This window comes from Falco biarmicus, chromosome 5, assembly GCF_023638135.1.
Source record: "Falco biarmicus isolate bFalBia1 chromosome 5, bFalBia1.pri, whole genome shotgun sequence".
NCBI lineage: Eukaryota > Metazoa > Chordata > Aves > Falconiformes > Falconidae > Falco > Falco biarmicus.
The window spans coordinates 17,261,479-17,274,859 of NC_079292.1; the positions used below are offsets into that span (position 1 = coordinate 17,261,479).

Sequence of the window (13,381 nt, forward strand, 5' to 3'; positions counted from 1 at the left end):
TTCCTCTCCCTTCTTCCTATCTTCTGAACATTTCTTCTTGTCTGGTTATCTTCCTCAAGAGCCTTGAGAGAGACAGCTCTCTGAGTGCCTTCTGGAAATCCAGGCAGATGGTACCAAACAGACCTGTGTGGCCAACATGTTTTATTGACTCTGTCAGAGGACTTTGGTAGATTAGTGAAGCACGACTTCCCATTACAAAAGCTATGTTGACTCTTCTTCACTGTACCATATTTACCCCAATGTCTACTAATTTTGTTGTTTATTATCGTTTCTTCTGGTTTAACTGGTACAGGTTATTAGTTCAGAGTACTGAAGACCTGCCCTGGAGTCCTGCTTAAAAACTGGTGTCAGGATTACAAGCAGTAAGTTTAGCAATGGCTTCTCTAAGCTGTCATTTATGGGCGACGTGTTCGACGGTACACAGTTAGGCAGCTGGAGCTCTGTGCCTTTAAAATACACACAGGAGACAGCTCCAAGATGCTACGTCCATGCTACAGCGTGGCTTGAGCAGTGTTGCTGGGATCACTGCATTTGAGAAGCCTCTTCGTAAAAATCCTGCTGAGTGTTTGCTCTCCTGTGCGGATCTCCATTTCTGTGAGCAACACAGAAGACAGACAGACATGTTTCATTCAGAATGAAACAAGGCTAAAAAAAAAAAAAAAAAGCTCAGGCAGCGTCTAGATTTGAGCTTAACCATAGATCAGGCTTTTCAGGAATGGTGAAAATTAATGGCATATTAAAAGACTATTTGGTTCTACTAGTTTTACAGTACTGTGATTATTGACTTCACTGGATTTGTATAATGGAAGTAAAGGCTAAAATTAAAAGCAGATTTAAACCTCAAGTACAGCTAATGTTGTGAGCGTTCTTCTTTAGCAGTTGTGTGTGGACCCGAGAGTAGTTTGGGTTTCTCTATATTTAGTATTCAAAGCATTCTGTCATGATATTACCTACTCATTGGCTTTTTTATGGAAAAAAAAAAATCTGGTTTTATTATGATACAGGCTTTTGGGTTCTTGGTCGTTTGGGAGAAAAATAATGTAATCCAAAGAGTTCCTAATGGATTCTGCAGGTATTTCCAATAAAATAGTAGTAGATTTGATATATTAAATGTTTGTCAATTATGTATGTTATTCTGGGAGACTTCCTGGCCAGTTCTTCAGCAGATATATCCTTCCAGCATGCTGACACCATAGTAATTTGTAAAAAATACCAACAGTCTATCACAGGGCATGTACCATTACTTTAAAAAACATTAATGGAACAGATTTGCCTCATTTTTTTTTATACATTGCCTGTCATTAATGCTATCATAGATTAGAAGTATTCAAGTGTGCTCTCCATCATGCACTCTTTTGATTTGGCTTGAATGTTGTCTGTAATGAAAGGCACAACTTTGTCTTTGCTGCTCTGCCCATGTGCTCATGCCGTCTTTCTCTTTTGTGATGTTAGTTAGTAATTTCCATCCAGTTACAGCCTTTGATACATAGTGCTTTGAAAATGCTTAGTATATGCTATGATACATAATGATGATTTATATCTTGCTTATTTAGTGTTTGATATTACATCGATGGAGGAGGAAAAGCCATTCTCAATTTGTAAACACAAAGTCCCTGGACAATATAAGCATCCAGATGGCAGTGAGTATGAATTTTGCATTTTGATTGAGATAGTTAATATTGATGTGAAAACAACAAAAAAAACCCCGTGTTCGCAGAAAATTGCCTACTGACTATGCATCTGGCAATGTAGCAGGTACATCATTTATTTCACATACAGAGAACATGTTGTACTTAGGAAACATAACAAAGTATAATGGTTTCTGACTCTAATCAAAGCAGAGTTTCTTTGTGATGAATGGAAATCGAGGTGTTCCCTGCTTACAGAGTATAAATTGGTACAACAACCAGTAAGCAAAAAACCAGCAAGTGAGCGGTTTTACAGTTAAATAATTAACCAGAAAACATATATACAACCAATACTGCAACCAAGTTATGTTAATGCTGAAGTCTTAGCACTTTCAAGAGAGCATGCTCAAAAATGATAGCCAAATACATGTGCAAAATAGCTTTATGACTGATTTATTTGAGCAATTACTGCATTTCTGTACATAAGAGCTCAATAAAAGGAGGAAAATAGATCATTTCAAAAGACCTGCACGCTACTTTTCTTCAATGAGTGATGCTGAAATGTAACAGCTGCATTGTTCTGTGCAGATTTCCTTTTATTGCCACTGAATCATTCTTTTCTTCCTCTTTCTATTTTAGTTCATAAATTTATAGATTTTACCATCCATTTTAGTTTGCTATGCAACTAAGAAGCACAAAGTCTGTACTATGAAAATGGGACAGTTTTAACTACTGAACATGCAATGCTAACATTTTTGATTCTTTGGATTCTTTTGTTCCATCAAATTTAATTCAACAAGTGTCAATATAGGTGCCAGCAGACAGAAATCAGCTTTTTAAAAAGAATATTCCGTCATAATAGTCCAGTCTGAGAAGCCAAAACTGTATGCCAGCATTTTTTAAAATGATCACATATGTTAGTATCTAGCTTCAATATTGATACTTATTTCTTCATAAAACAAAAACAAAGAAAAGGAGATAAATCTAACCTTTATAAACAGTCAGGAAATGCTTATCAATAACCAGTTACAGTAAGGAGAAGGAGATCAGATCAGGAATTGCAAGGTAAGTATGAAGCTGTATGAAGAAGGAGTGGGCTGTCCTTACAAGATGATCTTCTGGGTTGCTACTTGCAAGTTGAATGTCTCAGAATTCAGTCATGGGCAGAGTATCATTCAGTGGTTTTGTTCATCACCTTCACTAATGGTCAAAAATAATAATATACTAATGAAAATTTTGGCAGCAGAAGGATGTAGTATATCAAGAAGGGAGAAAGGCAATCCCTGAGGACATGAGGACTAAGAACAGGGTGGAAGTCAGAGTGAACTGCTTTAGACTGGAGGGCAATTCCTCTACAGGCCTTTGTCATGGTCTGTGTTTACACCTTGTAATCATCTTGTCATCTTCTAGATGGTGTAAAAATCCTTCCCCCTCAGAGCTTGCACATGAATGAGAACATGCACCATCTCTAATATATCGTGATTCCTCTTTCTCATGGCAGCTGCCTAAATTCTGCCCCTGCCGTCCAGGATGCCCTTCATGAGGTTCTAGGCCAGAACTGTGTCTCCTGAACCCGGACATTCAGCTCATGGCCAAATCTGTCTGGACTTTTCTCCTTCCAGAGCCTCTAGGTTTCTAAGGAAGTTTCACACTCGGGGAGAGAATACCAGGAACCTTATTTACTTACTTACTTTCTCAGCATTTTCAGTGGGCCTGAGGTGCCAAGACTGAATGGTATGGACTGTTTCCTGCAGAAAGTGCCCTCCTTGAATGCTGGACCAGCTGACTTGGTTTCTAGGTCCTGTGTCAACACAAAATCTGTGGCAATGCCACTGCCTTGATTAGCTGTTAATGGAGAGTGTTATGAATGCTTATGGTTTATTGATATGTGTTGTGTTTCTAGTGTAATATGTGGTTTATGGTGGCAGTAATGACAGCTACCCATTAAGGTACCTTTGGCCATTCCTCGCTGCTGTTCTCAGGCAGCAAGCATAGATCCTGTAAGTGACATGCTGGTCTGCTCTTGCTTACCACTAAGCAGCAAAACTCTTAATGAAAAGCTTTCTCCTGTGTTTGCTTTTCCCTCTGAACTGCATCTGTTCGTTGTATCTTTTACTTTTTATCTATGGGAAGCCGTCCCAGACGTTAGGGAAGTTTTTAAATAATTTGGAACTTGAAACATATCTAATATTCCTTATCGAAGAAAAATTGATTCAGCTTAAAGAATTACTTAGATTCTCCAGCCTCAAAGAAGACCTGTTAGAAATTATTAGAAGTTTATGGTGTAAAAGGAGAGCAAAAGTGTAGCTTCTGTAATATAGTAAGACAAAGATGATTGGAATGAAGAAATATTTTGCACAGGAAAAAATAACCTTGAAAAAATGAGTTTGGAAATAAGAAAAACCTCCAAGCATTATCACAGTGGGGTTTTGGAACAGTATTCTTATGTGAGCAGTGGAGACAATATGGTTTATTTTGAGATGAAGCTTGACAGTGTTATTAATCGAATTATATCCAAGTTTACATGTGATGGCAGGAGCTTGGACTTGGTGACTTTTGCTGCTCTTTTCCAGTTCTTACCCTGTGTTCATCTGTTCCTAAAGTCAGGGGACAGTTGTGCCTAATTTCAGTCCTAGAGATTTAAGCTATATATGAGGCTTTTTTACTCTGTCACTAGCAGTTTGTCATGCTCCAAACCTGTTGTATGGCATCTGGCATACCTGATGGAGGTGGTGAAGTAACAAAGGCTAAGTGAATTGCCACATTTTTTCTACATTTTCATTAAGAACCTGATATGTGTCATGTCACAGTGTTTAGAACAGTACTGCAAATAGATTTCTGCAGAAGGGGAACTTCACTAATGGTTTGTGTATAAATATGTTTTGCTTGGTGGTATATATACTATATTTTGTTTGGAGGTATATATTGTTTTGTGTATATTTCTCATGTACCTAAATAATTGTGAAGAATTCTTCCTTTTCTGAAAGACTTCCTTTCTTAGATAGACCTGATCAGCAATCAGAGAATTCATAAGGAAGCAAGGTCTGCAGGGGATCTCGCAGGTGAAATCCATATGATGGTCTTGAAGGCAATAGTATTAGATAAGTCTTTTACAGAAAAAACAGCTTCTCTGTTCTTCCTCAGTCTGTAAAGGCTTCCTGAGAACTCCTTATTCTTCTCAGAATAAGATGCCTAATCATTTCTAGATTTCACAGCCTGTATTTATTTATTCTTATGATAATGTCTTTTAGCTTAACTAGAACATCTTTCCCTTTGAGCTTTTCAATCCCTTGTTATATTTATAAAGCAGTCATGTCCCTTTTCAATGTTCATCTCCAAGTCCTTATTATTCTCTGGAAAGAGAGACTTTCCATTCTCCTTTTCAGGCTAGTAGCCCCTCTGGAAGTGACCACAATGTCATTACTGACATACTGATAAAGCAACTTTAAAACTAATTTTATTTTAATTTTTCTGTCAGGTCTTGAAAAATTCAAGTTGAAAAATGAGTTTACAGAGAGAATTAGCTTTCCTACCTCTATTCAACCTGTTTATTTTTAGCTGAGTATTACTGAATATGGAAGCAGTCCAGTTTACATCCTGGTTTGATTTCCTGTTTACATGAGCCAGTCTGGTGTCACCATCATATTTCTGGACCAGTGTGGAAGCCTGTGTGCAGCCTTCCTTCCACCTCCAAGGAGAGCTGCCCTACACAATAGAACTATTGTTGTGCTCTCTGATAACAAAATAGGAATTTTGTTGAACACCGTGCATGTTGGGCTTATGTCACTTTATTAGATATGCACAGCTATAACAGCAAACCTGTCACTGAAATGTGGGAGAAAACTCACATTGGAGAGTGAAGTCAGAATTGTACCCATATTTGTTTGAAGTTAACATAAAACCAGACCAGGTTACATACAGGGTGGTTCCCCATGGTACAATTTTCACGGGCTTGAGCAGGAGGGGTGCCTTTAGTTTTCTTCTTCCCCCCTCCCCCCCCCCCCATCTGTTTTTGTTTCCCAAGCTATAAAGCTCACTATTTTCCTTAAGAGACGATAAAAAATATTATTTTTTTAAAATCTAAAATAGTCAAGAAACTGAACTGGCCATTATGACTACTAATGGTCCTTACAGCAGGCATTTCACAGGAGCAACTCTTAGGAAACCGTTTCACCGGCATATCTAATGCATCAGGAGCAGCAGTCTCAGTCCTTGTTATTATTATTTTAATAGGATTTTCAGAATAAAATGGAATAGTATGTACATCCAGAGAATGCTAATGCCAGGTAAAAAACCAACATTTAATCATTCTGGCTCACATTTTGCCTGATTGTTTTTAGTTTTATTTTCAGTAAAGATATGTTTTAGAGAAGTGGAAATATTTTAATTTGTATTGATTAATAGCCTGGGTTTGTTTAAGGATAATACAAATATTGCTATACTAATGGATAAGAACTGGTAACGAACAGATTCTTTTGTTCTTGAGGCTGATACACAAAACTAAACAATAAATGATGTGAAGCTCATTCAGTTTTTACGTTTCAGATTCATTGATGCAAGATTTTAGTACTAATAATTTTTGTTTGGTTTTGTTTGATACTGCAAACTTGATTGTTGTTCAATTACCTGTTTTCAAAATAATTTTTTGAATTACTACCTCCCAACAGAAAATCCAGATTCCTTCCCTGTGTCTTTTAAACATGCCGGGTTTTTTAATGATGCTTTTTCTGATACTTGCAGGCAAAGATTTGAAAGCACAAATAACTAGCATGCCCTGTGCACAGACTTACCTTCTGCTGCTGGTATTTCCATTTCAGATGTGGCGCAGCCGTGCCTGGGGAATACCCTCAGTGAAAGCTTTGTCACAAGGAGGCAAATGAGGTTCCTCCAGAGCAGCCCACTGTAGTGCTGCAGCTGGCTGCTGGCCGGCAGCACACCAGGCCTGTGTCACATTGTCAAATGTACAGCGTAGTTGCAAGGTAGAAATATTCCTGCTTCAGGAATCATACATCCAATTTTAATAAGGTCAAAAAATACAGATGGAAAATGGCTCCTGATTTTCCTGATCTTATGTCCAGTAGTGCGATGTAGGTATCCTACTGAAATCAATATTCCTACATTGTGACATGTATAAATAAAGCATCAGGCCTTTCAGTGATTTACAATTAAACCATCAAAAAATAGCTATTGAAAGGACACACAGCAATTAATCTGGGGCCTGTATGCCGTTGATTTTAATACCGTTAAAATCTTGCAGAAAATATTCATTGTATTCGGATGCCCCCCCCTTTTTTCTACATTCACAAAAATAATTAAAAAATACCTCAATCAAGAGAGAATATATTTATTTAAATGAAAAATGTAAAAAGTTAAATAGAAAAATTTTAAGTGTGGACATTATTTCGCTGCTGTTTTCTTTTTAGAACTGGTTGTGGTAAAGGATTATGTTGATGACCATAACGTACACACTTATTTTTGTTTCAATTGCATGTTAGCAGTACCTAAAAACCACTTTAAATCTGAATGCTGCTACAGTAAGTACAGCAGCAAGAACAAAGTTTCTTCTATGTAAGGAAACTGTGTGCATATGGTGTGTGTGTGTGTGTATGTTACAGCTAGAGAGGAATCTAAATTATGCACTGATTATGAAACTCAATAATTACGATCTAAAATATTTATTAACTGTATAAGAAATGTCACAATTAAAGTGTTTTAGCAATATTGTGCAAAGAATCCCAGAAGATGGTAAGTAAATAAATAAAAACGAAGCAAGGCAGGTAAAATTACATTGTAGGAGTAGTATTTTCGGTGGTAAATATAGAAAAGGAGTCTGTCATTGCCTAACAGAGTAATAGAGGAAAATGTCAAGAAATCCAGCAATCACGTGGCACTTAATTAATATGAATGGAACTTATTATACTGACATTGATCAGGTCTTTATGACTCATTTAAAATGAGATTAGCTTCAGGTTTAAATCAGAAATTCAATCTGTTTGTTGTATACAAAGGATAGTATGTATCTTCTCCAGATTTATTGTCTGTCATGTGGACAAAATACTCATGTGTTCAACATTAGTACTTTGAATATCCATGAGGACTGCTGGTTTTGTTAGCTTGTTACTTATGATCTAAGTGGCCAAATTGTAACTGAAGATCAGCCAGAAAACATGATACACTGTTTTTATCCTCTTTGGAAACAAAAGTGACTAAATGCCAAAATGTTTTGAGTGTCAGAGTATTCAAAAAGTACTTGATGCTGATACTCCTGAATGTTTCATTTAGCTATTTTCAGCCAGCATGAAACATTTTTACATTTGTGGAAACGTTGCATTTCAGTTTGTCAGATCAAAGACAAATGTTTCATTTGGACTTAGTTTTTATGTGTATCCTTGAGCTGTTCAACAGCTTCCTGGCTTTTATGCTCCACACTCCAGCTCTGTCATGTCCTGGGTCCCTGTCCCAAGTTGTACTGTCTTCAATGGTAAAGACATTTCTGCATCTGTAAGTATAACAATACATTGTTCTTGTCAGAAAGCAGAAAAACATTGGCAAAACTGTTTCCTGTGGAAAATTTAATTTATACAGAAACAGCATTTTCCATTGAAACAGCACATTTTTAGAAATCTTCCAACCAAATGCACTTAAAATATATTCCAGGAGTGTTATTTTAAAATCCATGAATGCTAATATCTATTTTTGATCCTAAATGATCCTGATTACAAAACTTTTTCAGACTCTCAGTATAGATAAAATTGAGGTTTCATGTACAGGATATATTGATTGTAACTTAGTTATAATTACAGTAATATGTTAGCAATTACCACCGTAACAAATATGTCACTCCAAGTAGGTAGTCAAAATCTAAGAGTCTGTAGATTACTGCAGAGGGGAGGAGAAACTGGTGGCAGTGAGCTATCATTGTAATCACACCAAATTACAAGGAACGTACAAAGTCTTGTGTTGCTGGACACATGAGGAATCAAACCATAGGAGATGATGCCCTTACTCAGAGCTACAGGGTTCTTTCAGCCTTCCCTCCCACCCCAGTTCTTTGATTTCTCCTGAAACACAGTTTTGGGTAGATATGCACTAGGTTTTGAACATGGCTGCAAGCCATACAGACACTACAGTCAAACAGCTTTGAGGTGAGCCTGTGCTCCGTCTCAGTCTTCAGGGACCCCTCTGAAGCTTGGTAAACTCGGCTGTGTGGTACTCCTGCCCATGGACTGGGCATAACCACGGCGTGCATGCCAGGAAACACATTTACCAGTTAACACATGCTTACCTTGCGGGAACGTGAGAGGCCACCTTTGCACAGAAAAAACTGGCTGTCTTCCTTTCCTGCAGCAGCTGGAGTAGTGCGTGGCAAGGCAAAACGAGATTAATAGCAGAGAACCTGCCAGTGATCTATCTACTTGCTTTTCTCCAAGGACCATGCTTGTGTGCATTGTTAAGACACAACCACAACTTTCTTTTACAGATTTGGGTTCCAACTTCCTGTTCTGTCTATAGGGTGAGTAATTGGCCCTGCGTCTCTCTTGCTTTTTCCACCTCGCCCCTACAGCTACACAAATACACACTCATGCACACATGCTAGATTGGTCAGATGTCTGGGTTTAACCCAGACAGTTTGAGTTTCAGATCAAAAGTCTTGGTTAAAGCACTGCTTTTGCTGCTGAAAGTTTAGGTTTCTGCGTTCACAGCCAAAATGAGACAGCCTCATGCAACATCTGCAGGGCTGCGGGAGATAAAACTGGTGCTATTGGGTTTGTGCTCAGGACTGGCAGCTCTCACAGGTACACATGCATATGCAAACAATGCTAGGCAAAGTTCTCCACCCAGCTATTTCTATTTTTTTTGTTTCATATATGCCTTTGTTTTGGTTAGCAACTCATGCCTAGTCTGGGGGGCTCTTTTTTTCTTCTGAGATTATACATTCTTATCAGTTAATCCAAATGAAAACTCAGTTGCACTTGCTAGTCTACAGAAGTTTATTATAACGTAGTGATAGATTACAAATCAGGCCAGACTGATAACTGGATCCTTTCAATGTGAGGCAATAATGACATCAGATTCAAATACAATAAATCATGATCTTTCCTTCTCCCCTAATCAAGTCCTCTGTAACTCATATTGTGTGAATAAATGAGCGGAGTGAAGAAAACCATACTACATTCAAGACTTCATCAATGGGTTGCTTAGTCCCAAGTATCACTTTTCTAAAGCTACATGCCATCTGGCACTGGGAGCAGGTTTGCCAGGATAACTGCTGAGCAAACTAAGCAACCTTCCTGAAGCAGATGGCATTCAAGCAAGGTAGCATGAAAAAGGTTACATGATGATCCAAGTCACAGTTATCCTTGGTGATCTCTGTGCCCTATCTGTCTATCTACCTTGTTTCTGAATTTCCGTTTAATGCTGCTTTTTGGTAGGGGAGAAGGAGAAGGTTTGGAGGAGGAAAAGGAGAAGGAAAAGAGGAATTAAAGCAGCCATCTTTGTGGCTCTTCAGGGCTGATTGATTAGCTTACTTATGGAGGCTGGTGCAAAGGACACGGAGAGGAGACTGAGGTCTGACAGTTGATGTGTTTGTGTGGGATGCTTAGGCTTCAGTAACTCTCAGCACAGAAGAACTGATGCCCTTTCCCCATTCTTTGATGTGTCCTTATGTCTGCTGTTATGTTAGGCTCTATGAACATCAACTGCTAAAAAATAATGCTTTTATAAAAGGCTGAAGTCTGCAGCATATCATGTGAGAATGCTAACCCTCTCAATTTTCCAACCCGCTCCTCTACCAGAGATGACTGCTTCTATAGCAGATGCAGAAGAAAATGTGTGTCCATGCATCAGCAGCTACAGTTCAGCATCCTACACTGTAGCTCAAAACTTGTTTCCATTTAGGAAGATGATGAGTTGATGGACACGGAATTGGGCTGAGGATGGTAACATGCCATTTTGCTCATTCTGGTGTAGAGGTGGTGATCTTTGGCAGTCATCTAAAACAGTAATATCTTGCACCACCACAGGAAGACCAAGCTTTTATGTAGGTTTGTTTCAGTAGCAAAGCCAGCTTAATTGAATCATCTGAGAAGAAAGAAACACAGATTTTCTGTGGGTTTACACTGCAGCTGAATCAATTCCCTGAGCTGGTTCGATGTATTGTCCAACAAGCAGTTGTGCCGATGTGACTACAAGCGCAGCACAGTGCAGTGGGTGGAAACGAGTAGTAGAAACATGCAGTTTGGTAGGAGTGCCTTCAGTGGGTTATGCTTCTCATCACAGACCTTCATCATTAATCTGTGTGACAAAGTTTTATTGGATCAACTGCATCAATAAAGGCTATGTAGTTCTTCACCAATAAAATTACACTTGAAAAGACTTGACTTAGTATATTTGTTATGCTATAGGGCTATACACGCACACACCTCTGAAATTATTTTGCTTTGCTGAAGCACAGGTTATAAACATAACCAAGGCACCGCACAGGAAGATGTTTTAATGTTTAACTATTTCACGTAAAAGGCAGGAATAGGCTTTTTACCATGCTGGCTCGTCATGTTTTGACATTGCCAAAACATCCAACATGGGGTAAGAAAGACATTTTAAAGCGTTTCCCAGCGGGAAGGCCCGAGGTGCCCGCAGCCCCCGCGGCTGGGGCGCAGAGGGGAGCGGGGCGCAGAGGGGAGCGGGGCGCAGAGGGGAGCGGGGCGCCGCCGCCTGTCAGACGCGCCCAGCCCGCCCCGCCCCGGGCTCCCCGCGGCCCCCGGCCCTGTGCGGGCACCCACCGCCGGCGCTTCCGCGTCCCATCTTCGCGTGCCGACATCTTTATTAAGTGTGTGTGTGTATATATGTATATACATACACACATACCCGTGGGGAGCAGTGCCCACACACGAGTCCGCGCCCGGCCTGTCACCTGCCCGGCCCGCCATCTTCCTGCCGCCCGGCTTTTACCACAGCGGCGCCCGCGGCCCGGCCCCGCGGGGAGCCCTTGGCCCCGCCTCGGTCACCGCCACCCGCAGGGACCCGCGGGCACTTTCCACGGCTTCGGCCTTCCCACCCGAGGAGGAAGTCCTTTTCCTCCGGGCGCTTCAGGAGGACGCTTCGTGAGGAGGCGACAATCCCCAGCCCCCTAGCCCTCCCCCGCTGCGGGCCGCCGAGGGCGGGGGACGCAGCCGTGGCGCGACTACAGGTCCCGACATGCCGCAGCGCCGGTCGCTGCCTCCCGGCCCCAGAGCTGTAGGCACCCACCGCCGCCCCATTGTACTCTAGCCAGAGGAAACCGCACTTCGCTGCGCTCAGCCTCCCCTCCCCCCCCACCTTCCAAGTGGTCCCTTCCAGAGCTCCATTCGGCGCCCTGCGGAAGGTCCCATCCGTGGGAAACGGGAGGGGCTGGCGGCGCGGGGCGCGGCGAAGAGCGCAACGATTTCTCCCTCGAGGCTGGGCTAGCCGCTGATTGGCGTGCGCCGTCACCAGTAGGACGAGGAGGCCGTCAGGAGAGCCAATGGACGAGCGGCAAGGGCGGGCCGATTCCCGAGGAGGGGCGGGCGTAGGAAACGCCGGAGGAGCGGGAGCCGCGCCTGCGCGGGGGGAGGAGGTGGGGACTTCGTCGTGTCCCTGTGTCGGCGGCGGCGTCCAGGGAGGGTCGGGCAGAGGGAGGGGAGGATGGAGCGGGCGGTCGAGCGGCCGTAAGCGGGGTGGGGAGCCGTGCCGCGCCAGCAGGCCGCGGGGCAGGCCCGGGGGCTGGGAGAGGCGAGGCAGGGCAGGCAGCCGGGTGTCGGGCTTGTGCGGCGGGGGGGGCTGGTAGACGGAGAGCGGGCGGGCGGCCGGGGCTGGGGCTCCCGCTCCGCAGGGCGGCCGGCGGGGCAGGATGAGCCAGGAGGAGATCCTGAGGAAATTCATTAAGCGAGTCCAGGCCATGAAGGACACGGACCACAATGGGGAGGACAACTTCGCCAGCGACTTCATGGTGAGGGGCGGCGGCGGTGCCGGAGGGGCGGGCAGGGCTCCCGCCTCCCCTCGGGGCGTGGGGGGGAGTCCCGCCGAGGTGCCGGGCTGCCCCTGCAGCCCCTTCCCCATCCGCCTGTGAGCATCGCTTCCCTGGGAGTGACCTGCTATTGTGTAGCCCGGGAGCTCGGCCGGCTCCCCCGTGCCCCCCACCACTTTCCGAGCTCGGCGCGGCGAGGGGGGGGGGGGGAGGTGGCCGCCTTAATTTGCCCCTCTTCCTGCCCCCACCCCCCGGGAGGGTTTGTCACCGCAGCCCTCTGCCCCGGCCCTCCTCTGCTGCTGAGGAGGTGGCAGGGGATCGGCTGTTGCAAAATTAAACGAAAGCCCCTCCTCCCCCCCCCCCCCCCCCGCCCCCCCCTTCCTTCCCTGAGCAGATAAAGGGGACAGAGGCGGCTCGGGGAGGGCTCTTAGCGCTTCCTCTCCCCTGCAGCCCCTTTTCTGGCGGGGTTGCCATGTATAATGTCATCTGGGGATAATCGGGCACTCCTTCCCTCCTTTCCCCCTTCATCTGCCCCTGTAGCTGCCTGCTTGAGCTCTCTCTTCTTTCTGAGATGTGTTAAACGTATTGAATAGTCCTTGGAGGAATATTCATCTTCCCTTCCCTAACATCTCCCTTCGCTCCCCATCCCCCATCGCAGCCCTGCCTGTATCCCTCGTCCTTTCTTCCTTCCAGATCAGTTCACCGTCAGCCTTTGGTTAACGTGTGTGCTCTGGGGAAGAATTTATTGGAGAATTAGCTCTTTTCCTGG

The 13,381-nt window shown here is 43.2% G+C and overlaps 1 protein-coding gene and 1 long non-coding RNA gene across 3 annotated transcripts in view; one reads left to right on the forward strand and one right to left on the reverse strand.

Annotated features, from left to right (window-relative positions):
- Positions 1-5,655: 5,655 nt before the first annotated feature.
- Positions 5,656-12,069, reverse strand: LOC130149904 (uncharacterized). Its single transcript, XR_008822057.1, has 3 exons — positions 11,946-12,069; positions 8,914-10,922; positions 5,656-8,127 (listed from the first exon to the last, which is right to left on the reverse strand). It is a non-coding gene; the product is annotated as an uncharacterized LOC130149904 (long non-coding RNA).
- A 131-nt stretch (positions 12,070-12,200) lies between these two features.
- The window catches only part of PTPN12 (protein tyrosine phosphatase non-receptor type 12), a 77,598-nt gene continuing 76,417 nt past the window's right edge, over positions 12,201-13,381 (forward strand). The window contains exon 1 of one of the 2 annotated variants that reach the window (XM_056340108.1): positions 12,201-12,222. Coding sequence is in view for 1 of the 2 variants with exons in the window: in XM_056340107.1 (XP_056196082.1) it covers positions 12,496-12,594 (99 nt within the window). In the remaining variant the exon portion in view is untranslated. Of the gene's footprint in view, positions 12,223-12,295; positions 12,595-13,381 lie in introns of those variants that run through there. The other variant, XM_056340107.1, reaches the window with a different exon arrangement.